We start from the raw sequence: 23,168 nt of genomic DNA, 5'->3' as shown, positions 1-23,168 counted from the left end.
TCATTTTGCCACAAGGGGTGAGCCTGAGCAATCCCCAGGGACCCTCCTGCATGAAAATCTCCCTCTCAGAGACCGATTCCCAGGGAAAGTGCACTGCAGGGGGACTAGGGTGGGTCCAGGCACACAGGTGGGCATGAGCTGTTTCCTCTGGCCTGGCCCACAGGGACTTACCAAGTGAGCCCCTTCCTCCTCCTCTCCCCACCCTCTCCTCCATCCCATGTGCGCAGATGACTGTATCTCCTCTAACTGAAGAGGTCAGGACCAGGACTCAAATTCCACAGCCCCAGGGCTGGTCAAATCCTGCTCTGAGGAGCCCCAAGGCTTCCCTATGGGAAGGTGACCTGGAGATTGGTTGTGGGGACGGGAGGGGGAGCTGAAAAGACAGAGTCCTGGGTCTTAACCCTCTATCAGACTAGAGCTACTCTGTCTGTAATGTGGAGGGAGGCAGGGAGGTAGACATGTACATATACATATACACCTGTGTGTGTGAAGCTATTTATTTATATGTAAAATCAGGGGCATAAGTAAGATTTTATCTGAACCACAGAATTGGCTAAAAGAGCTGTAAACATTTGCCCTGATGGAGCAACACCAGACACACATGGGATGGGACAGGTGTGCTGATTCTCACTGTAAGCCTTAAAGAGTAATGTCGTTAAAAAAAAACTATACAGACATTATTTGAAATATTAAAATGTTCAATTATTTTAAAAAGCACTCTAAAAATGATGGGAAATCATTTGAAAAAAATCCTTCTTTAGCCAAAAAGGTTTTTGAAACCCCTTTTTATAGTCCATTAAATCCATGTGATCATCCATCTAGGAGAGATGGCGGCTGTGAAATTCTTTGGGAGGATGGGACACAAAGCCCCTCCCCCCACCTCTGGGCCCTGCCTCCGTCTCACCTTCCTCCGGGCTTTAATGCGCTTGTAGACGTAGTCCGAGAACGGGCTGCAGGGGATGAAGCGGCCGGCCCCCTGGGTCACGTGCAGGTTGCCGTCCTCCAGCATGATCTTGCCCTGGCAGATGACCACCAGCGGAGCCCCGCGCAGCTCCATCCCTTCAAAGATGTTATACTCCGCAGCCTAGACACGGGCGAGGGGAAGGCGTCCGTGATGTTGTAGTAGGGAGAGAAAGAGGCAGGCGGTTTCCTATGCTTGGGATCCTGCCTTCAGCGTCACTGGGAACTGATTCACCAGGTAAGCCAGCAAACGCTTGCAGAGCATCTGCGATCTTTCAGTAGGTTGAGGCCCAGGAGACAGGCGCTCGCTAAGAGCGGACTTCCTAGCCAAGGCAATCAGCCAGTCTTTAGTAAGGTCCTCACGTGGAAGTGAATTTTTGTCACTAGCGGTGTTCAAAGAGAAGCTGGATAACTCTCAGGGATGGTGTATTTGTGTCTTGTACTGGGTGGATGGGTCACATGACACAAGTCCTCAATAGCTCAAAGCTAAATAGTGGGATATGACACAATGTTTAAGCAAAGGCCACTGCCACCCCAAATGGGCTCTCTCCCAACCTCCTTCTTTTATTCAGTAAGTGCAAGGCATTACTGCAAAGTGGTTAAGGACATCACTTTGGAGTCAAGTTGTCTGGCTTTGAATCCTAGCTTCACCACTTACTGGCTGCATAAACTACTTCATCTCTCTGCATCTCCATTTCCTTATCTATAAAATGGACAATAATTGTGTCTATCTGGTGAAAGCTGTTACAAAGATTCAATGAATTAAAAGCACAGTGCCTGAAACATAACTGTCTGAAAAACACTATTTTTACTAACAAGTATTATTAAGCCCTTTCTGGACTTGAACTATCATCTTCCACATAAAATTCCTCATGGGGAGGTCATCAGAAATGCTTAGCCATTTTCCCGCATTCTTTCTCTTTCTAGGCATGAGGTATCCGTGTGCTTCCTGCCCTCCTAGAGTCAGGTATGGTGACAGGGCTGGCTCTGGCCAAGGCAGTGTGAGAGGAAGTGACGTCTCGGGAGACTTTCGGAGCCAGTGCACTACTGGCCACGTCCTGAAACCTTGGCCTCAGCAGTCATGGAAGCCCGTGTAGAGATGATGCTTCTATCAGCCCCCGTCCCTGAGTGACTGTGATGGGCCCCTCTCCTCTGCTCACCCCTTTGGGAAAGAGAAATGAACTGCTGAGGTTTTAAGTCACTGGGAATTTGGGATGGTTGGTTATCACAACACATCCTTGCCTGACTATTCAACACCATCTTACTTGACTGTTGTTCACCAGCAACACCCATCTCTCCTGACCACGTTCCCTGCCCATATTCTCCGCTCGGCTCCACGCCCGCCCGCTCAGGCCTTACCGACTGGTGGTTCTTGGCAGAGACAATCTTGACAGCATCTGGATCCCAGATCACCAGGTCACTATCAGAACCCACAGATATTCTTCCCTTGCGGGGATACAGGTTGAAGATCTTGGCAGCATTTGTGCTTGTCACGGCCACAAACTGGTTTTCATCCATCTTTCCCGTGGCCTGTTGAAACACACACACACACACATACACATACACACAATCATCAGTCTAGGGCTTCTGAGCTCAGAGCCGGATGAACACAAAGGCCCAGAAATACAGAGTGACCTCTGGTGGTGAGCACAGAAGCCACCCAGCAAGCTACAGAATCAGCAAGCTGGTGCGATCACCCAGGCAAAATGGTTAAACGCATGGCTTAAGCTGGAAGTTACTGCTCTGGAAATATGCCTTTTTTTCCCAGGAAATGTACGTACATTTACTTACTTACTTATCTCTTCTAATTTCAAAAAGGATTATAGAAAGATCATAGTAAAATATGATCATGGTCCATATTTTAGGAACTGTGTTTGTATTTGCATGCGCACAGGATAAATATGGAAGAACCTCACCCAGATGGTAACAGTGGTTATAGCTGGGTTTGGGATTATGCGTGACATTGTTTCTTTTGTGTGTATACTTTTCTGTGGTTTCCAGATGTTCTTTATTGAGCATGTATCACGTTGGTAATTTTAAAATATGTATTATTTTTTAACAGTTCCAGATAGTGCCAAGGTAAATACATACATATATTCATAAATATGTAACAGTGTAAAAAATGGCAAAATCTAAGTATGTAAGAAAAGAGACAAAAGCAGTTATACTTTCCCTCTTCTCAAAACAGAAAGCTTGGGTAAGATCTAGTTTTCAGCTTCCTGGGAGCCAAGGAGAAAAGGGGAACTTGGTGGATTACATTGTGTAGATGAAGAAAAGAAAACCAGGCCGCTTTACTAGAAGACACTGATAGATAATCACTTGTACAGCCTGGATGATCACACACTCCAGTGCATGTGCACTGATGACTTGAGTTTTAGTCTTATATCTCTTCTCATTTCAAAGGCTTATAGCCATCCTTTTCAAAAGAGATGATAAAACCCTCCAAACATAAAGATTTTATACACTATTATTCTAAGTACAGATCATTCTTGCCATCAGATGACGGCTCTGTGTGTCTAGTTCCTAGTCCTTAACAATCTAGAGGAGGCCGCCTCAGAATCCCAGACCTCCAAATTCATCACTGGACAAGGTAAACTCCCAAACCACCTGAGCCACCGGGGTCTAGAGACACCTCGGCAGGGATGAGGCCTCATCTGCACGCCCAGCACCCCCACTGGCTCTGATCTGGCCTTGGCTGCCCTCCCATGACCTCCATCCTTACCACCGCCTTGTCCCAGATGACAGACATTCGCTCCTCCACACCATTGGTGCCCTCGGGGATGGCTGTGAAGTTGTCCTTCCCGATGGCTTTCTGGGCAGTGCTGAAGGTGCAGTGGGCGCTCCCAGAGAGCTGCAGGTCCCCACTGGCAAAGGAGAAAAGCTCTATGTGATCGGGGAGGCTAGAGGTCCCCCCGGGGGTGCAGGACCGAGGGTCTAGCGTGAGCATGTGAAGTGCCACGACTTGAGCTAGGAACCTTTCCTCTCCCTCTCGCCCACTGTGTGAACTTGGGTGCACCTCTTCCCCTCTCCGGGACTCAGCGACCCCATCTGGAAAAGGAGGGGGTGGGAGTAGATCATCTCGTGTAACAAAATAAAAAGGAACCAAATGAGTGACGGGACTTATCCACAGAGGGCAGCAGCGAATGCGTCTCCCTCGAATTCTGGTTAGGGGTCGTCATGACCAGCTGGTCAAAATTCGGCAAATGATTTCGTCTCCCTGACCCTCAGTTGCTCAATCTGTAAAATGGTGATAGTCCCTCACTCACAGTTGTTACAAGGAACAATGCGGTCACATGTGGAATGTCACTCTAGTGCTTGGCACACAGTATGCCTTAACTAATATTGCCATTAATAGTATGATTACTGTAGTATCTTTTATAATGTGACGGGGAAGAGCCAGTTATCCGTGCTCAGCACTGCAAGGGAACTGGCGATGCGTCTCCCTCACTGCAGACACTGAGCTAGCTGATGGATGAGTGGCTCCAGTCCTCGTCTCATCGGCCCTAAGGTATCTCCACGCAATGCCCGCTGTTTGTCATTCTGCACCAACCTGGCCAGCAAGGAGTTGATGTAGTCGGGAGTGGTCGGGTCAGGACTCAGAGGTGGGGACGTCACAAATGCAGCCGCCTTGGCCCAGTTCTTGCTCCAGTAATGGGTTCCATCCGTGCCAAGGCTGGCGGTGATGGGCTCACCAAAGACCACATTTCCTGGAAGGGGTGGGAGACAGCCAGTGAGTCTGTATTACATATGTGCTGCCCTGGGCTTGGCTTAGATATTCATGGCCCCTGAGCCTACTCAAGGCTGTGGCTCTGGAGTCAGGGAGGCCTGGGTTCAAGTCCATGTTCCCACCTTTTCTAAGCCTCTGCTTTTCTATCTGCGAAATGGGAACAATTTTATATTCTGCAGAAGCCACTGGTTGTAAGATGCAGCATCACTGTCAAATTTGGAGGCAAATTAAAATTTGAGGCAAAAGAAAAATATATATACTTTGATTTAAGATTGATCCTCATTTCAAAAATGTTAAAATGTGGAATAAATTGGTCCTGGAACTGATGAAATAAGATGACTTCTACTTCTCAGCTTTGTGAAAATGAGAGGATATGGCATATACAAAGTGTCTGGCCCAAAAGAGATGCTAAATAAATGTGATTTCCTTTCATTTCCCACTCCTTCCCATTATAGGAGCCCACGTCACTGGGAACTGTTAAATCCTGCCTCTGCAAGGAGATGCTTTGGTTCCACAAAGTAAAACCTGTTCCTGTCAATGACAGGCCTCATGACCTCTTCCATCATGTTTGTTACTCCTTAACCTAAGGCCAAGAGTAATTTCCTCGTGGACACCCAACAACCTGAGACACAGCAAAGATGAGGCTAGCTTCCTGGACTCTGTTTGGAATGAGGGGCTTAAATGCCCAAGGAGAGGGGAGGAAGGATACTAGGAACTACACTGATCTAAGCTGAGCTTCTTAAAGAAGGAATAGAGATAGAGAAGGCAAATGCTGTCTCACAGAAGGTGGGTTGGCACCAAGCTTCTCTGGGCCAGAATCTTGGGCTGAAGATTCCGGGGCAGCCCTGGGCTTCTCCAGGTTGGCCCGCTTTCTTCCCCATTCAAGTCTCCCATGAGGACAAAGTTTAAGGCTTTCTGGCCAGGATTTCAGGATTTGGCTTGTTTCAACTCCAATTAGTTGGTTTTGGTTGCCTGGATTTCTGTGTCAGGGAGAATTCTACACGTGCTTCTGATCACCCTATTAGACTCGCAATTGATTTATAATGCCTGCCTTGGGCAAAAGAAGAAAGCAACGGCAATGATTCACATAGGACAGTCCTGCTCTTTGGAGCAACAGTGAAAAGGTTCTATACAGGGCTCTGCAAAAATACTGACCAAACCAAAGCATACGGGAGCACAAAGAAATGAAGACATAAAAGTTAAGACATTTGTATGTCTTCATTGGAGAAATGCTTATTTAGGTCTTTTGCCCATTTTTGGATTGGGTTGTTTGCTTTTTTGTTATTTACTTGTATGAGTTGTTTGTACATTCTGGAAACTAAGCCCTTGTCAGTCCCATCATTTGCAAATATTTTCTTCCATTCCACAGGTTATCTTTTTGTTCTGTTTATAGATTCCTTTGCTGTGCAAAAGCTTACAAGTTTAATTAGGCCCTATTAACTACTATATATAAAACAGATACACAAGTTTCAACTGTACAGCACAGGGAACTATATTCAATACCTTGTAGTAACCTATAATGAAAAAGAATATAGAAAGGAATACATGTATATGTGTGACTGAAACATTACACTGTACACCTGAAACTGATACAACACTGTAAACTGACTAGACTTCAATTTAAAAAGAAGAATGAAAGTTAAAACAAGCACTCAGGTACTAGTAAGAGAAATACAACCTTAAAAGTGGAAGAACTCTCCCTTCGGACTACCTTTAGATTGAGGACTAGAATAGGCAAGGACTGTAATCACACAGTTGGGTTTGAATACAAGCTCTCCCAGCCAGGAGATCCTGGGCAGGACGGGCTTCAGTTTCTTCATCTGAAAAATGGTGACAATAAATGCCAACCTCTCAGGGTTCTTGGTGAATCCTACACAAGGACAAATTCTCTCTCAGTGCAGGACGTCCAGCTGGTCCTCAGTAAATTGTAATTCCTGAGACTGGTTCTGAGCAGCCATGCAGAGGTGCCAATGAACACCTGGGGATTAAACACCTGGGGCTGAAATGGTACCCTCGTCAGGAGGGAAGAGTAAACCCCGCCAGACTCTGTCTTCCCGCTCTGAATGCCGCTGACTCTTTGCCTGAGAATGACAGTTCTCGAGATGTTTACTGGCTTCGATCTCAGCAGCCCTTGTTTTGGTTTATTTTTTTAAATCACTAAAACAATGCCTCCTTTCCACCCTGGAGACACAGCTGCACCAGTTCTCTGTGCCAGAGTCATGAGCCAGGAGGCTCGGGGTGAGGAATCTTTCTACACGAAGTTTAAACCCCAGCATATAATCGAAGTGCTCTATCTTTGAGCCCCGGTCATTGGAGAAAGGGTCCCAGGCAGGATGCAGCCATCAGCAGAAGGCACCAGAGGGTGAATCTGGTCAGTGGTCATGGGGAGACCTTTTCCTTTTCCGTTTTTCTTTCTTTTTTCCCTTCTCCAAGAACGGATAAGGAGCACTGGGCTGCTTTCCTGCTTCTTTCGGGATGACTCACACCCAGTGGAGCAACCACACCATGTCTTGTGGAGACATTTAAAAGCTGAGAGAAGACAGCAGGCTTACTGGGAGCAGGGTGAGGCAGGAGGTGCCCCAGAATCGGCCAGCTAGCAAGCCTGTTGGGATAATTAGGAAGACTCCCCTCCCATAAGAAAAGGGTCCCCTTTGCCAGGAGGCCAGGCAGCCGAACACTCGGGGTCAGTCAGCTGGAACTATTTTTAGGCACCCCAGTCAGTCACACGTGGACTTCTACAGACCAGTTCTGAATGTGGTAAATGAATCACTCCTCCTGGGCCTCTGCCCCTGCACACAGTGGTAACAATCGGACAGCCGAGCCCACTCACTCCTCTCTTCCAACCAAACACAGAGCCTTGCACCTCTGGGTCTCCACCACGTTCTGTTCACAAGGGAGCCCATGAGTGTGCCATGGAAGACAAGAATGGAAAGCAGAAAAGAAAGCTTTGAAATGAGGGTGAACTTTCGCCGAGCAGGAGGTGAGTAAAGGACGCCGGAGTTAACAGCAATGGAGGAAAGACGCAGAAGTCAGAAGACTGTGGGGACAGAGCCTCGGTCATGAAGGCCATGCCACTGGTTGTCCTTGGAAGACTCATTCAACACCTTTTCTGAAATAACCTGTGTGGCTCAGGGGTGGGACCCCATCCCTGCACCCTGCCCTCAACCCTGGCCAATCAATTCCACCACAGAGCAGATACTAGTTCAGGGAGGCGCCCATGACCCAAGCCAAGGCAATCACAGCCCTCCTGGGGACTTCTGCTTGAGCTGTTGGAAAAAATGCCCCCTACCAAATGTGGGGGACAACAGGAGCTCTAGGCATTTATTCTTGTCACCATTCAAACTGACAATAAAGCCAACAGAGAGGAAAGCAGAGTCCAGAAAGGAGTAAGAGTGATGGAGCCCTAATATCATTGTTTAGACCCCTTGATCCAGCCACACCTGAAGCACCTTCAACCAATAATTTACGTGTTTGTTAAAGTCAGTTTGAGTTGGATCTTTGATTGCTACAGCCAATAAAATCCTGACTAACATGCCCATTTAGAAAGCTCAGATAATGTGAACTGACAATGTAAGATGAAACAAAGGGAAAAAAAGACGTGCCAAGTCACCAAAGAACTGATTCAAGCCGTGTCATCTCAGGAAGACCACTAGAGGAAATCCCAGGGCCCCACAAGATGCAGAAAGGATCCAAGGGCTAACACAGATGAAGGGCTTCCCAGAGTGCAAGCCATTGAGCAAAATAGGCACCATTTACAGAGGACAGCCAAGGAGAGGAACCAAAAAAACATGGGGGCTCCAAAGTCTTGGGCGCACAAATCACCTTTTTTCCTGGCTTGCGAGATGAGGTCGGCCGCGCTCTTGCTCATGACCTTCGTGACGTAGAGAGGACAGTTGGTTTGGCTGGCGATGGTGATGGCACGGAACACAGCCTCAGCTTCCAGCTGCAAAAACAAGCCTCCGGGAGTCAAGGGGAGCATGAGCCTCCCAGAATGCCACCCTGCTGCCTCCACAAACTGAGAACACAGTGCTGCACAGAGGATCTGGAGTTAGACGCCCGGGATCCAGAGCTCAGATCTGCAGCTTTCCAGCTGTGATGCTTTGCTTGGCTTCCCAGTGCCTCTGCCCCTCACCTGGGAAGTGGAGATCAGGAGAGGGCAGCAGGGGACTGCTGTAGGGGAGCAGCGCCTGGCCAGAGTGGGCACTGCATCAAGGTAGCTAGTTTTCCCTTGGTCTATTCGCTCCTTTCCCTGTGATCATCACAAAAGCTACAGGTGATGGAAGCCTTTGCCCCCCAAGTCTGTCCAGGACAGAATCTCTGGCAAAACACAATCCCAATGCCAATATGTACAAAATAACTGGTAAAAGCAATTAGGCATTCGGTCCTTTCCCGCAGCAATGGGTGGTCAGTGTTTGGTTAGTCCCAGCAGGCATTTCTTACACTAATAATTCCCAGACTTCTCAGCACAAAGACTTCTTCTGTTATCCATATCCCCCAGCCCTCCCTAGTGTGGAATGCCTGTTTTTTAATATGTTAACCAACCCCAATGAACTTAATAAGTAAGAAATAATGAATGTGGAATCTTAAAAAAAAAATGACACAAGTGAACTTATTTACAAAACAGAAACATACTCACAGACATAGAGAACAAACTTATGGTTACCAAAGGTGAAAGGGCAGAGGGGAGGGATAAATTAGGAGTTTGGGACCAGCAGATACAAACTACTATATACAAAATAAACAACAAGGTCCCACTGTATAGCACAGGGAACTATATTCAATACCTTGTAATGGCCTTTAATGAAAAAGAATATGAAAAATAATATATATGTATAACTGAATCACTATGCTGTATACCAGAAACTAACACAACATTGTAAATAAACTACATTGCAATAAAAAAATTTTTTAAAAGAAATAATGAGTTTTCATTTACTTTATTAACAAAGCAAGATCTTAAAGCTCAGCTTTGCTCATGACCTGGGTCTGAGTTCTGGTTCTGCCACTTAAAAGCTGGGTGATCTCAGAGATGTTCCACAACCTCCCAAAGGCTTAGTTTCCTTGTCTGTAAAGTGAGGGTAATAACAGGACCGGACACATAGGGCCACTGAGAGGATTAAGTGACTTAATCCTTGTAAGGCAATTAGCCCATCCCGGGACAAGGCGAGTGTTCCTTGAAGGCTAGCTACTAGTCTTATTGCTGATGACAGCTTCTGACCAGAGGGAAACAGCCTGCATTTCTACCTAAAGCCCCAATTAGTCAGCGCAAAGCAGACACGCTGGCATTTTTCCTTTCAATCAGCGACAGTTCCTTTTTGGACGGGTATGACACTCTGGGTTAGCTATGCAGCCCAACTCTTTTAAAAATACCAAAAACAGCTTGCAGAGAGATGCCCAATGTTTGTATAACGCAAACCAGTCGCTGCCCTTGGTGGGTGTGGCTCTTAAGAACTGGGCTGGTCCAGCAGACGTCCCTCAGGTTGTGCTATGTTCCATGTGGTGAGACCCTGGACCGAGCACAGGTGAATGCAGGCCACCTCCCTGAGGCACCCAGATGCTCAGTGGCCGTCTCCATGCCTCTGCTTCAGCTCTCTGCACAGCATCACTCAGGATGCTATCTGGGTGTGCTTTAACCCAAGAGGGGCTACCCATCCTGTGCCCACTCCTCCCTTTTTATGCCTATGCTGACCACTCCAGCTCCCCCATGACCACAGTCCTGGCCCGTCTGATCTCATTCTGCCCCCACCTCCTGCAGGGTTTTAAGCACCTTGACAACATGACTATCTTTGGAAGGTTACATCACCCTCCAACTTCACCCAAAAGGGCTTCCAGGGTTGTCGAGATCTGCAGCTGAGAGGCTTTCTACTAAAAAGGAGACGGGAACAGGGAGGAGTAGGGTGGGGGGGTTGGAAAAACAAACCAAGGGACAAAAATAGACTTTGCTCAGAAATCCCCTGGCTGCCACCGAAGAAATCTATCTTGCCAGCACATCTCTACAGTGACCGGCATTTCAGAGAAGTTTCACAAACAGTGCTGATCACCCTGGCAGACTCACACCGGGTAAACAGCTTCCCAGTCCTTCGAACTGAGGGCCAGTGTCTTCATCCCTCTGAGCTCCAGCTGCTCCACATAATAACACCCACTACCCAGACTGGGGCAAGGAGAATGTTTCTCTCTGCTAAATGCAATGAGCGCAGTACAGGGTAGAAGCAAGTATTCCAGGGAAGGCATTAAGGAGACAGACTTTGCAGGACTGCTGTGACTGTATCCTTGCGGACAAAATGATAAATCATTTCAACCAGCAACAAAAAACATCATTTAACACAATGGAGTCTGGGGTGGTGGGGTGCTGACGACGTCCTGTTTCTCCATCTGGGAACTAGTTACACAGTGTGCTTACTTTGGGAAAGTCACTGTGCCTTTATGGTTGGACGACTTTTCTCTATGCACATTACGTTTTCATTTTTAACAAGATCCTAACACAGAGGGGGCAACGGGAAGACTGTCGTTTCTGGTCCTGGCTGCTGCTTCTACCTGCTGCACAGTGTGGGGCTTGGGATGAGAACAGGAAAGGGTTCGCTTTGCTGGCACGGAGGGTCTGGAATTTGCTCCAGGTGCCAGACCCAGGCTGGTCTCCCAAAGCCACTGTGCTCCCAGCCATGCGGGCAGCCGGCCCCCAGCTCTATGCCTGTGCCAGCCGCCGAGGCTGCTGACATCCCAGACACATGGCATCAGCCACTAGTGACCGTTCATTCGTACCTAAGTTGCTCAGCACAGATACTCACCAGCGTTCATCTCACACGTGGGCAAAACTTCCACACCTGGGTGTCACTGTCACCTCACACCAATCAGTGGATGGCGTGCCTATGACAAACCTATTCAGCCTCCCAGAGATACGGCTGATATTTTGCAGGGCTTCAAATATCATACGGATCAAGGGAACAGACAGGAATGTCTCTGAGATTCCTGGTGACTAAAGAAGGACTTAGATATTTACCGCTCCTACTAAGTGTGGAGTGCCCTCCAACTTGGATTCTCTTTAAAGAGACTGGGGGTCGGAAGTAAGCATTTCCCTTCCATTTCTTTCTAATTTTTTCAGAGGCCTTCAGTTGGGCCCATCAGATGTGACTTCTGGAAGAAACGTTCCAATGCCTGCCTGGTATTCCAAGGGTCCCACCACCTTGCAGCAAGGTGTGTTCATAAGCTGTGCATGTGTGTGCCAAGAAACGGGATGCTGAACCCAAACACTGCGATGTAAAATGAGCAGTGGGCTGGAAGCCAGGCTGCTGAGGACTGAGATAACGGAGGTCTCCTGGAAGATGCTGCGAACCAAGAGCGCCCCCATCGCGACAGCTTCTTGCCCTGCACCCCTCCCCCACCCCAGCCCCCTGCAAATTACCTCCTCTGGTCTGCTCAGCACATGGCCTTCTGGGCCAGTTATCCCCATTTCCAACATCCGGGTTTGCTCCTAGAATGAGAAAAGAAGACAGAAGAGCTTTTAGATGAACTCAACTGAGGTTTGGAAAAGTCACACTGGTATATTCTCATCTAAAGATGTGTTCAAGGGGAAAAACAATGAATGAAATGTGAATGTCAAACGCATTTGTTAATCCTGTATCTGGAATTGCAAAACAGGGGAGAATCTTAACTGAAAGAGGAAAGGAGCATTTAAGGGTGGCTTTTTATTAAAAGGATGACATTCTGTCAGAATATCAATTTTTTTCCTACATTCCACATCAGAAGTCACACCAGTTCACTCATTTTTCATTTCCTTCAGAGGCAGATACTTCTGAAAGTACACTTGCTTAACTCATCTGTTTGTTCATTCAAACATTTTAAAACCCATTCATCCCACAAAACATACTGAGTACCTGCTTCCTGCTGGGCCCTAGGTTAAGTACTTGAACTAGGGCAATGAGGCCCCGGAATTCACAGAGCTTGCAGTTTCCCACTCTGTTTCCCAAAGTCTGATCCACTGGCTGCATCTGAATCCCCTGGGCTGCTTTTCTAACAGTGGTGATGTCTGGCCCTATCCAGGCCTATCAAATTAGAATATTTAAGGCAAAACTCTAGGATTCTGCATTTTAATAAGGCCCTCAAGGCTTTTTCATGCCGTAAATGCCTGGCTTTAGTAAGTAGATTCAGGATTTAACCAGACTAAATAAGGCCTCTAAGCAGCATGACCTGAGTTAGCCCTTTGGTCAAATTCTGTGTAACTAGGTTGCAGATGTGGTGATCTGTCTAATTCCTCGAGGCTGATGGCTCAATTCCTCAGATCGGGCCAGCTTTCTGGAAGAAGCAGGTGGCTGGGCTGGGAACGCCCGCGGGGGCTAATGGGACTTGGCACACGTCCTCAGTCCCAGATCTCCAGTTCTGCAGGCTTCACGCTCAAGCAGCGAGGACAGTTCTTAGGAACCTCGTGCCGGGGTTTCTGGAGATGAAGGCGGGTGAGCTGAACCAGGCCTTGTCTCACTTGGGAAACTATGAGATGTTTCAAAAGGAAGGGATTCTCTGGAAAAGAGGAACTCTTTTGTTGTTGTTGGTTTGTTTTTAATTATGTAAATTTTTAAAGGAGGGGGAGGAAGACGTCTGTACTGCACCCACGAGAAGCTGAATGGTCACTGCCTCAGCTCCACAGAGCTTGACAAAAGGCTGATACTTCCAGCAAGGCGCCTCCACTTTTCATTCCTCCTGCTCCACGTATCGAAGCTTGGATTAAATATAATTTCTTCCAAACTCGGGTAAGTTTCCACTCTGAACTGCCAGCTGAAGTCACACAAGGGTTGGTGTTCAGTTAAAGTGTCTTCTGTCTGACATGACACTCTTGTTGAAAAGCGCAGGGACCACGCACAGGATGACACTCACTCGAGCAGTGGGTCTCCGAGCACATTCAAGTCACCAGGGCAACTTTTCCAAAGTACACTTGACCAAGCTCGACTCTGACCTCCCAAATCAGGATTTCCGGAACTCGCAGAAGCTCAGGGATTGTTCATTAAGCTCCATGGGTGATTCTAGTGCACGGCTCATGTTGGGAAGGTCTGTTCTCAAAGCTGTGATGTCCCTACAGCTGGAAGATTAAGAATGGGGCAGTAAAGACCCACAGATGCCCCGTGACATGGGTAAGGGAGGTGTGAGCACTGATCACCACTGTACTTCCATCAGTTTGGGTCACGGCACAATTCTGTTTGCTCCATGAGGAAAAGAACTCCATCTTTTTCACCTCCCCTCTCCAAGGCTTAGCACAGCATAGGCACTCAGTAGCTATCTGTTAGATGAATGGCCAAAGATGCCGTGCTATCAGACTGCCCTGCCAGCTTGAAATTTTTGAAAATGTCCCTTGTCGCTCTTTAGTCACTCTGCATAAAGCGCATCAAGAAACTCCAAGTTACAGCACCTGCCTTCATTTAAACAAGGTGATAAAATCTTTCAGCCTGAGCTGAATTTAATACACACACACAAGAAACTCATCCAAATGGAAAAATGCTCTTACTCTTTTCCTGAGAACAGAGCTTTCCAAGGTAGGGAGAGGTTGGGAGTGGGGAAAACCAGATACACTTCGGTCCTAAGGGGCCAGGAGAGGAAGCTGGAAAAGGGCTGTGAGCTGGAGCCCGCGGCCTCCATAGAGTCTAGGGTGAGGATGCAGGCAGTGTGGCTGTTAGGGCGTCTGAAGGGAGGGCAAGGGCGTCTGACTGCTACACTGAAACCTTGCAGAAAGCGGAGGAGTGACAGCTCCACCCCACTGGGACGCCTCCCGTGGGAGGAAGGCATTTGGACCCTCTTTGGAAAATGATTTCATCATCTGGACGTGGGAGAAGGCTGTCAGGGGCCTAACTAATTAACCTCCTTGGTCATAAGCGCACGGAAACTGCACATTCAGCCATTCAGCTCACCTCCTCCACTAGGGAGACGACATTTAGAGTCTGAAAACCTGTAACAGCTGGAGCTGCACAGCTGGAGCACCGCCTCTCCGGGAGCCCGCAGCTGAACCGGCGGGGCCCAGGGTCTTTGATGCACCATCTCTGGGTAAAGATGCCCACGGAGACCTATCACCTTAGACGCTAAGGTCCTGTTCTCCCAGGTCCTGGCTGTGATCCCTGGGCCAGTGACCTCATCCTTCAGAGCCTCGATGTTCTCATGGATCAACCGAGGAGGATGGGCGGCATCTCGAAAGGGCGGGGTGAAGAAGAGATGGGAACACACAAGAGCCTGGACCAGGGCCTGGCTCACCGCAGTCAGGGCTCACCACATGAGACCTGGGGTTCGAAGCCGATGGGTTTGAGATGAGGGTCAGCCTCATCACGTACCCACAACCCTGCCAACCACATTGGCCAAGCCCCGGACAACTTCTACAATGAAGGTACATCCCGAGTATTGGAGAGCCATGGAAAGCACTTGTTTTGGGGTACCTCTGTAGCCTCGTGTCTGGCACAAGGCGCTCAGGAAATACTCATTGAAAGAATGAATAACGGGTTCTTGCTATGAATGTCATCAAATGGACTAAGAGAGCCGACATTCTGCTGGCTGCCTCCTACTAGCAGAGGCCAATCCTGCGTGCTTCTGCGATAAACCAAATCCTGGAGAAGACACATCTGCGCACCTAGTCCATTAAGCAACTCAGGAGATGGAGAGAGAAGAGCTTTCTGCTTCCATATAAATAGTCAATTTGGGCCTCGGGGCCCTCGCTGTCACCACTCTTTCCTCAGGTTTCTCAACATGATTTCAAGGAAGCCAGCAGGACGTCTGATCCCCACAAGACCTGAATTCTTTACTACCTAAGGCCAGGAGTTCCGCAGTCCTGGGTCACATTTCTGGCTTCTAAGAAATGCCGCTTTAGGGTTTTTCTTTAAGACGGAGAATGTCATGTAGCTTAGATTCATTTTCAAAACTGAATCAGCGATGCTCTCCCACTAAATGTCCCAGTTTGAAAACCTCCTTTTGCAAGATGCCTCTTCTGACTCCCCAGAATGCCAGACTGCTCCGTTTAAAGCATCCTCCCTCTCTCCCTCGCTTGTCTCTGTTTGCCATCATTTTGCATCCTCCTAGACTGTGAGGTCCTTGAAGGCAGGTTCTGTTTTTAACAGAGTACTTATAACGGGGCCTCGCACATCCAGAGAACCCCGGCAACACTGAAGAAATGAGAAAATAAATGGGATGCAGACCCTCGCGCGAGCACAGAGCGCACTCCAGGGAGCTGCACCGTGTTACCTGGGCAATGATATCCCCATTCTCAGCGTGCACCTGAGCGATGGCTCCCAGCTCTCCCAGACAGGTGAAGATCTCATAGAGCTGAAACAGAAATGAGTCTGTCACCTTCACAAAACGCGGTGCTTTTAGCAATCTCATGCAAGGGCCAATGACTAGAGCCAGAACTAAAACAAATGGGATCGGCCAGAGTAAATAAGTGACCAGGGCAGAAATACAGACTAAAACATTTAGGACCAGAGTGGAGTGCTAGTGCAAAGGAACCCTAGGAAAGTGTCTATATCAGGACCCTCTCGTGTCTCCTCGGCAGACAGGGCACACAGCTAACAAAGTACTACTGAGCCCTCTACTCTGCCTCCTGCACACATTTGAAATGGAATTATTGCCCTGTGAGCTCAGATAGAACTTCAGAATCCTTCTTAACACATACTGCTGAAAGCCACTGCAGCCTGGCCATGAGCTCACTCAAAAGCTGAAACCTCCATCTCTTAGCCTCTTAAGGCAGACATCCCTTTATCTCCTAGCCAGGAGTTATGGGAATTAATTTTTTCTATTTCTTCTGAAAAAGATGAGATTTGTCTAAAATAAACACACCCCATGAATTCTGTAGGGTAAGTCAGAGCCAAGCTGGTACGATTCCCCCAAAAGGCAGAAGACCCACCTCAATCCCATAAGGCTGAGCACTCACACTCCGACTGAGTGCACGAGGGATGTGGAGCGTGCACAGCAGATGGAGATTTAGATACGCCCTTCCTCTTGTCCTTTTGAGAAAGCTGCTCCAGTGGAAATTCTAGCTCCCCGTCTGCCTTGCCATGGGCACCCTGCCCGTTCCCTTATTTAAAATGTAGTGTGGACCACAAGGACTTCAAGAAACACTCTTGCCCATCAGCCTCCCACACTCACCACCGTGACTCAGGTTCAAAGAGCTAAGGTCACTGGAAACAAGAGGAAAGCCAACCAGATACCCCACACCACACAGCGAAGGGTCGTTACCTCTGTGTTGGACACCTGATACAAATCCTTGTAGGCCATGTAAACCATGAAGGAGTTCACTCCTGCGAGAGAGACGGGAAGGAAGACAACATTATCACCACCCTGCTGCGTCCTATCCTATTGCATCGCCCCCAGGGCCCCGGTGCATCGCAGGCTCCCGCCCAATGCAATGCGGATGCTTCCCACTCTCCAAGAGAGGTTTTCTGTTTCGTCCTCCACCCCGTAAAATCGACAAATCCCACGACGTCAGAGCAGAATGGTCTCTTCTTCTGCCTCTCTTTCCTGCCTCCCATCTTTCACCATCCCCCATCCCAGAGGGCCAACCAGCTTCAATACTGCTTAAGGGTAAGACCCAGCACCGAGAATCACCCCAGCACATGTGTCGTGTACCCACAGGGTGCAGGCTAGTGGGGGGCACCCCATGCCAGGGTAGTAAGCTTAGAACACATAACTTCATGAGCCTCAGTTTCCCCACCTGTAAAATGGAAAAATAACACTAGCCTGCTTCGTCAGGTGGTTGGACACCTTCAGTGAGATAACACATGTAGAGCTCTCAGCACTGGGCCTGGCACAAGGCTGACCTCCGGGGGTCACAGTTTGTGAGCGTCTGCTATCTACACTGGGCCTGGGCGGGGGGTTGGGGCTGAGAGAGAACTGAAACCGAACTTCTGTCCTCGGGGAAGCAACAGAGCTGCTGGGCAGAAGTCAAGGTTCACCTTGTGCTCAAATATCTAAGTCAGCAGGGTTATAAGGAACAAGCCATTTACTTTCTCCCCCCAAATATACTATTAACAGAGTAATTTACAGAAATCAGTGGGACAGGGGAACAGACGATCATTTTGAGGAAAGGAGGGTAATTTTGGTCTCCAACCATTAGGGCCATCTCAGCCCACAGGCTTCCACGCCAAAAGCGGATGGTAATTTGAGAACTTCCTTACCCAGAAAGGCTCAACTTGGGGCAGCTGTTCCCAACACCGCCCTTCCCCCGAGCCTCTGTGTCATCCGGGGAATGACCCAGGCCCTTCGGAAGGGCAGGGATATTAGAGCCATTCAATTTTCTACCCTAGTTGAGGTGCCCAGTGTGAGAGGGGACACAAGAAAGAAGGGAGGGGTTAATCTCACACTGAATCAGGGAGGACGGGGCAGAGCCTGTGGGGTGTGGAGGAGGGTGGGAAGGAGAATTCATCCTCTGGGAAGTCATCCTCCCTCCCCCCGATCCTGAGCACCTTGCCTCCACTGCACTCCTGGTGTTTGAACGAGACTGCTCTCTGATAATCGTATTATAAAATTAGTGTTATAATAAGGAGTATTATAATAATTATCATAGTATTAGTACTTGTACCATAGTACTAGAACTTGCATTACAGCATAATTAGTCTTAAAATATTCCTATTATAATAATACTCTGTGTCTCGCGGCATTGATCCTGTTGCTCTTCACTGGCCTGATTCCTTCTTTCATGGACACTTGGCAGGAGCCATTCCTTATACTTCCCTGAGTCCCCCAGGCTGCCCTGGGATGCTGAGCATGTCGCATGTCTGGGTGCACATATGGGTTTGTGTGTGTGTGTGAGAGAGAGAGAGAGAGAAATAGCTGACGATCAGAACATAGAAAGGAGAGCAGAGAAGAATCTAAAAAGACAGCGGGAACCTAAGTTGTGTACTCAGGGAGAGGACACACACACACACACACACACACACACACTCTAAGCTCCTAGCCGGAGTACAACACACCTTTGTTCCCACTAATGTTTTCTGCTTTTCCGAGGATGCTACTGTCACATAATAGCAACGGTTGGATCTTTGGAATGAAAATGATTGAGGTTAGAAATTTCTCATCTCACATGTACTAGCTGTGTGACCTCGTGTGACATGTCAGCCTCTACTGAGCTCAGTGCTGCCCCTGGATACTGGGCAGTATGGCAGGGACTCTGGGTAGACCTGCTGCTTCCTAGCTGCACGATCCCGCGTTACTTATTCTGAGCCCCCAGGTTCTCCATCTGGAAGGAGGATAGCCCTATCTCACGGGGACCCTGTAGGAATGAGCAGGATGGCATAAACAGAGATAAAGCACCTGGACCCCAGGTCCTGGGTTCCCAGCAAGGAGCAGTGACCGGATGAGTGCATGGTGTAGGAAGGACAAGCGAGGGGGAAGGGACGACGGCAGCCCAGGCTCACCTCTGTCCTTGATGAGGCTCTGCACCTCCTGCTTGACGCTGTCATTCCAGTGGGTGATGTCCACATGCAAGGAGTAGTCACAGCAGCTCTTGCCGTCAGCCCACTCCCGCCACTTCTCGTAGGCCTCCGTCAGGCTGGACTCGGGCTCGGGCACCACGTGGTCAACTGCACAACAGAGGCCCCGCACGGGTGACTCACTGACACGGCCCTTGGTGTGCTCTGCACAGGTCTGCTCCTGCTTGCTCGGCTACGAGGGCAAAGGATCTTTTTCCTGAGCACAGGATTAACCTTAGAAAGGGTTCCCAGGCAGTTTCAAGGTTGCTGATGATTCAACTGCCACTCAGCTATGCGGTCTTGGGCAAATTACTAGCTTCTCAAAGCCTCGGTTTTCTCATCCTTAAAATGGGCACCAAGTGGGGTGGGGGTGGGGAGTAATAGTGTCTTCCCTCTTAGTGTGTTAAGAGGTTACGTGAGAAAATGCATGGAAAGTGCTTCACCTGATGCCTGACACACAGTAAGTGCTCAATAAACGTTGGCTATCAATGGATGAGCATTTACGTGTGCCATTAATACCAGTACTACGGGCGTCACTGCTGGTGACCGAAGTCGGACTCCCTTCTATGGGCAGAAGGAGGGGCTTTAAAGTTACATCAGGGGCACGAGAGAGTGACATCCTCATGGTTACTGCCCGAGGAAAGAGCTGGTATCAGTTAACTGACTCTGACCCTGGGCCCATAGATCTTATTTCCACGTAAACGTTTTATCAAGAATTCAGTTTCTTTGTGGCCCCACCTTACTCTTGCAGCACCTGCAATGGTGCATAATATTTTTAAAAATAATAACATTTACACCAACAGCGTTGGGGAGGATAAGGCAAAAGTTACACTTTCACTGTTCCCCATGGCCACTGTCGAGAGAAAGTGTGAATTGGTACAACTTTCCTGGACGATTTTGAAATGTGTATCAAATAGTTTGATATTTTCATGCCTACAAATTCTTTCTAAAAGCATAAACAGGACTGGATACAAAATATGGATTCTCAAGATGTTGGCCACTATTTATATACTTATGTCAGTGAAAAACCAGAACACAGTCTTTTACAACAGGGAAGTTTGGTCACATACACACGCTGTGGTAATTCCATAAAACGGATGTTAGGGGTCCATTGTGAATTTGGTAGAATAAAAATAAATGACGGAAAGACGTCCATGACGTGTTATTTGGTGAAAATGGTAGTATGTTCATTATGTTAAATAGAAAAAAAATTGATGGCCAAACTATAAGATTGAGGTGGGATTTCTGTATTTTCTTTGCTTTTTCTGTAGCTAGGGTTTTTTTTAAATTATCTTTGAAGGACATGTCACTTCTGTGGCTCACTGAATGCCTTCCTTATCTTGCCACGTGGAACCCCGACTTCCCTCCTGCTCCCTCCCTAGCACAGAAGCCCAAGCCTAACGCACATGCCCGGGATCCGGAACAGGTCCAGCTCCTCGGCCAGACAGCAGAAAGCCGGGCCAAGACCACTCATTTCCTCAGCCTTTGAGCACCGGCAGCCCCAGTGCACTTATCGGAAAGCAGAGGCATGGCTCTGTGTTACTGATGCCTGGAACCACACCAGGGCTGTCGTGGGCAGGCGGCTGCTGAGAAGTCAGCTGGCTCCCTCCCTCCCTCTGGCTAGAGAAAAGCTCTGGTCTCCCAGAATTGCACCTTTTATGGCCCTGATGCAATTGTCCTGGTTTCCACATCCAGTGAGCTTAGCCCTACTCTGCCAGTGCTCCCGTCAAAAGGAAGCAAAAGACAGCAATAAGTCCATGGCTCAGGCTGTTCTGAGTCCTCGCGTGGATGTATACGGTGGTCAGCAATGCTCCTGCTGACCCAGCTGGGGGCCAGGGCTGGGATGGGAGCCATTTCATCCAGATTCCTCTGGGACAGGAAGGACCACCCTGGAATGCTATCTGTCAGTAATCCAATGGCATGTAACTCCCTAGGGTTCTTAGGAATTGCAAAAGTCACCAAAAAAACAAAACAAAATAAGGGAAAGAACCTCACAGCTTGCCTAATCTTAAAGCTATGAATTGGTCAAAATACCAGCCTAGATCAGACACCACTAACCGCCACTGAAGCCTCCTAAGAGTTCTCAAGAATCACAAGTGTCCATCCTCATGCTCTCCCGGATGCTTCTAGCCCCAGTCGCAGTGCTCTGTCTGCGCTCGCTGCCCCCTCCTGCCTCAGGCCCGAGCTGGAAGTTCTGAAGTAACTTTTTGCCCACGATCCACAACTTTTTAGGGCCACTTTCCCCAGGGACTGGCCCAGAGATGATAAATGCTGATTCCTGCCCACAGCACACCCAGCCGCTGCTCCAAGGCAGAGGAGAGGGCAGCTGACTTCTTGATCATAAGCCTCGTGAACCTCTCTGTGCAGTTACAGGAGCCACCAATGCCCTCACTTTAACCTGCTTGTCCCGGGTCCCATCAGCCAGAAAGTCTCTAAAGGAAACTGAGGGAAGTGGACCACTTATCATCAGAGAGCACTGTGGTCAACTCGTTAGTTAAATATTCTCTTTGTGAGACCGCACGCACACTTCACACGAGTGTGCAATGTCGGGGGACTTACTGATCATGGTGGTGCCCCCGGCTAAGGCAGCCTTAGTCCCCTGGAAGAAGTCATCCACTGTGGTCATTCCCTTGTACGGCATCTGGAAGTGGGTATGGACGTCCATGCCTCCAGGAATCACCATCTTCCCATTGGCCTCGATGGTCTTCACTCCTCCAGGGACAATCAGATTGTCTCCAATTTGTCTGGTGAGACAGTGAAATGACTGGCAATTTAAAGGAACGAAAGACTTCCAAGACAAACATAGTAATATAAGGATTTTAAATGTGTTTATCAAAGCAATCTTTGCCAGTGATTCGCAGCCTAGCAATCTAGAAACAAATAAAGACAGGTACACATACAATCACAGAAAACAGGTTTTTTTAATCTTTAGACTTTTTTATTTCCTGTATTAAAAGATGAGCATTTAGCCTATTAACACTTTCTTCCACTTGCTACCCAGCTTTCCATTCTGATGTCAGTATTTTCAACCCTTCCACTGAGTATTATTAACATTTTATTTTTTATTGAAGTCTAGTCAGTTTACAATGCTGTGTCAATTTCTGGTGCACAGCGTAATGTTTCAGTCATACATATACATACACATATTTGTTTTCATTTTTTTTCATTATAGGTTACTACAAGGTAACAATTTTTTACTGCAAGATATTGAATATAATACCCTATGCTATACAGTGGGTCCTTATTGTTTATCTGTTCTGCATATAGTAGTGTGCATCTGCTAATCCCAAACTCCTAATTTATCCCTCCCTGCCTTTCACCTTTGGTAACCATAAGTTTGTTTTCTATGTCTGTGAGTCTCTTTCTGTTTTGTAAATAAGCTCATTTGTCTTTTTTTTTTTTTAAGATTCCACATTTAAGTGATATCATATATTTGTCTTTCTCTGACTGACTGACTTCACTTAGGCTGATAATCGCCAGGTCCACCCAGAAACCAACTTTTACAGACACAAAACAATCTGGTATCTGTTTGGTGGGACCATATGTCCTGGCTGAGTGCTGTAACCCCAGTGGTGTGACAGTGTCTAGAACACAGGGTAGTAATTAATATTTTTAATAAGTATTTTTATTATCTTTTGCATTTTGTTCTTTATTCAAGAGTGAGGAAGAACATCTGCAATAGAACTGAAAGAGAGTAAAATAATGACCTGCTAGGAGAGACTGAAGGAGGTAATGAATTTTACAAGAACAGGCGTGTGAACCTGGCTCACCTCTAGGTGGGTTCATCTTGCTCCTAACAACAAAAGGAATCTGTCTGGGGGATTTCGCACCTCAGTCTTCACTCCCAGTTCCATCCTTCCCTGATAGTTTGTCCATCAGTCACAGCCGAAGGCAGATTCTTAAACAGGATGTCAAAGATGCAGATGCCCACACCAGTTGCTTTTGTCTGGTCAGTATCTTGGTGGAAGCTTAAAGCCAAGGAAGGTAATTATGACAAAGTCCACCAGACACAGCTTCACCCAGGAAGCTTCAGAGCATCGCAGGGAGGAAGAAAG

The 23,168-nt window shown here is 47.9% G+C and overlaps 1 protein-coding gene across 2 annotated transcripts in view; it reads right to left on the bottom strand.

Moving 5' to 3' along the window:
• DPYSL3 (dihydropyrimidinase like 3) overlaps positions 1 to 23,168 on the bottom strand; it is a 103,054-nt gene that overhangs the window by 4,754 nt on the left and 75,132 nt on the right. For both annotated transcript variants that reach the window (XM_015239425.3, XM_006204480.4), the window contains exons 3-12: positions 21,673 to 21,857; positions 19,060 to 19,224; positions 16,883 to 16,944; positions 15,893 to 15,973; positions 12,087 to 12,155; positions 8,510 to 8,630; positions 4,511 to 4,667; positions 3,683 to 3,824; positions 2,320 to 2,490; positions 905 to 1,084 (exon numbers count right to left, since the gene is read on the bottom strand). In XM_015239425.3, coding sequence (XP_015094911.2) covers positions 905 to 1,084; positions 2,320 to 2,490; positions 3,683 to 3,824; positions 4,511 to 4,667; positions 8,510 to 8,630; positions 12,087 to 12,155; positions 15,893 to 15,973; positions 16,883 to 16,944; positions 19,060 to 19,224; positions 21,673 to 21,857 — 1,333 coding nt within the window. The remainder of the gene's footprint in view (positions 1 to 904; positions 1,085 to 2,319; positions 2,491 to 3,682; positions 3,825 to 4,510; positions 4,668 to 8,509; positions 8,631 to 12,086; positions 12,156 to 15,892; positions 15,974 to 16,882; positions 16,945 to 19,059; positions 19,225 to 21,672; positions 21,858 to 23,168) is intronic.

This window comes from Vicugna pacos, chromosome 3 (genome assembly GCF_048564905.1).
Source record: "Vicugna pacos chromosome 3, VicPac4, whole genome shotgun sequence".
NCBI classification, from domain to species: Eukaryota; Metazoa; Chordata; class Mammalia; order Artiodactyla; family Camelidae; genus Vicugna; species Vicugna pacos.
This window is presented reverse-complemented; position numbering and strand designations above follow the sequence as displayed.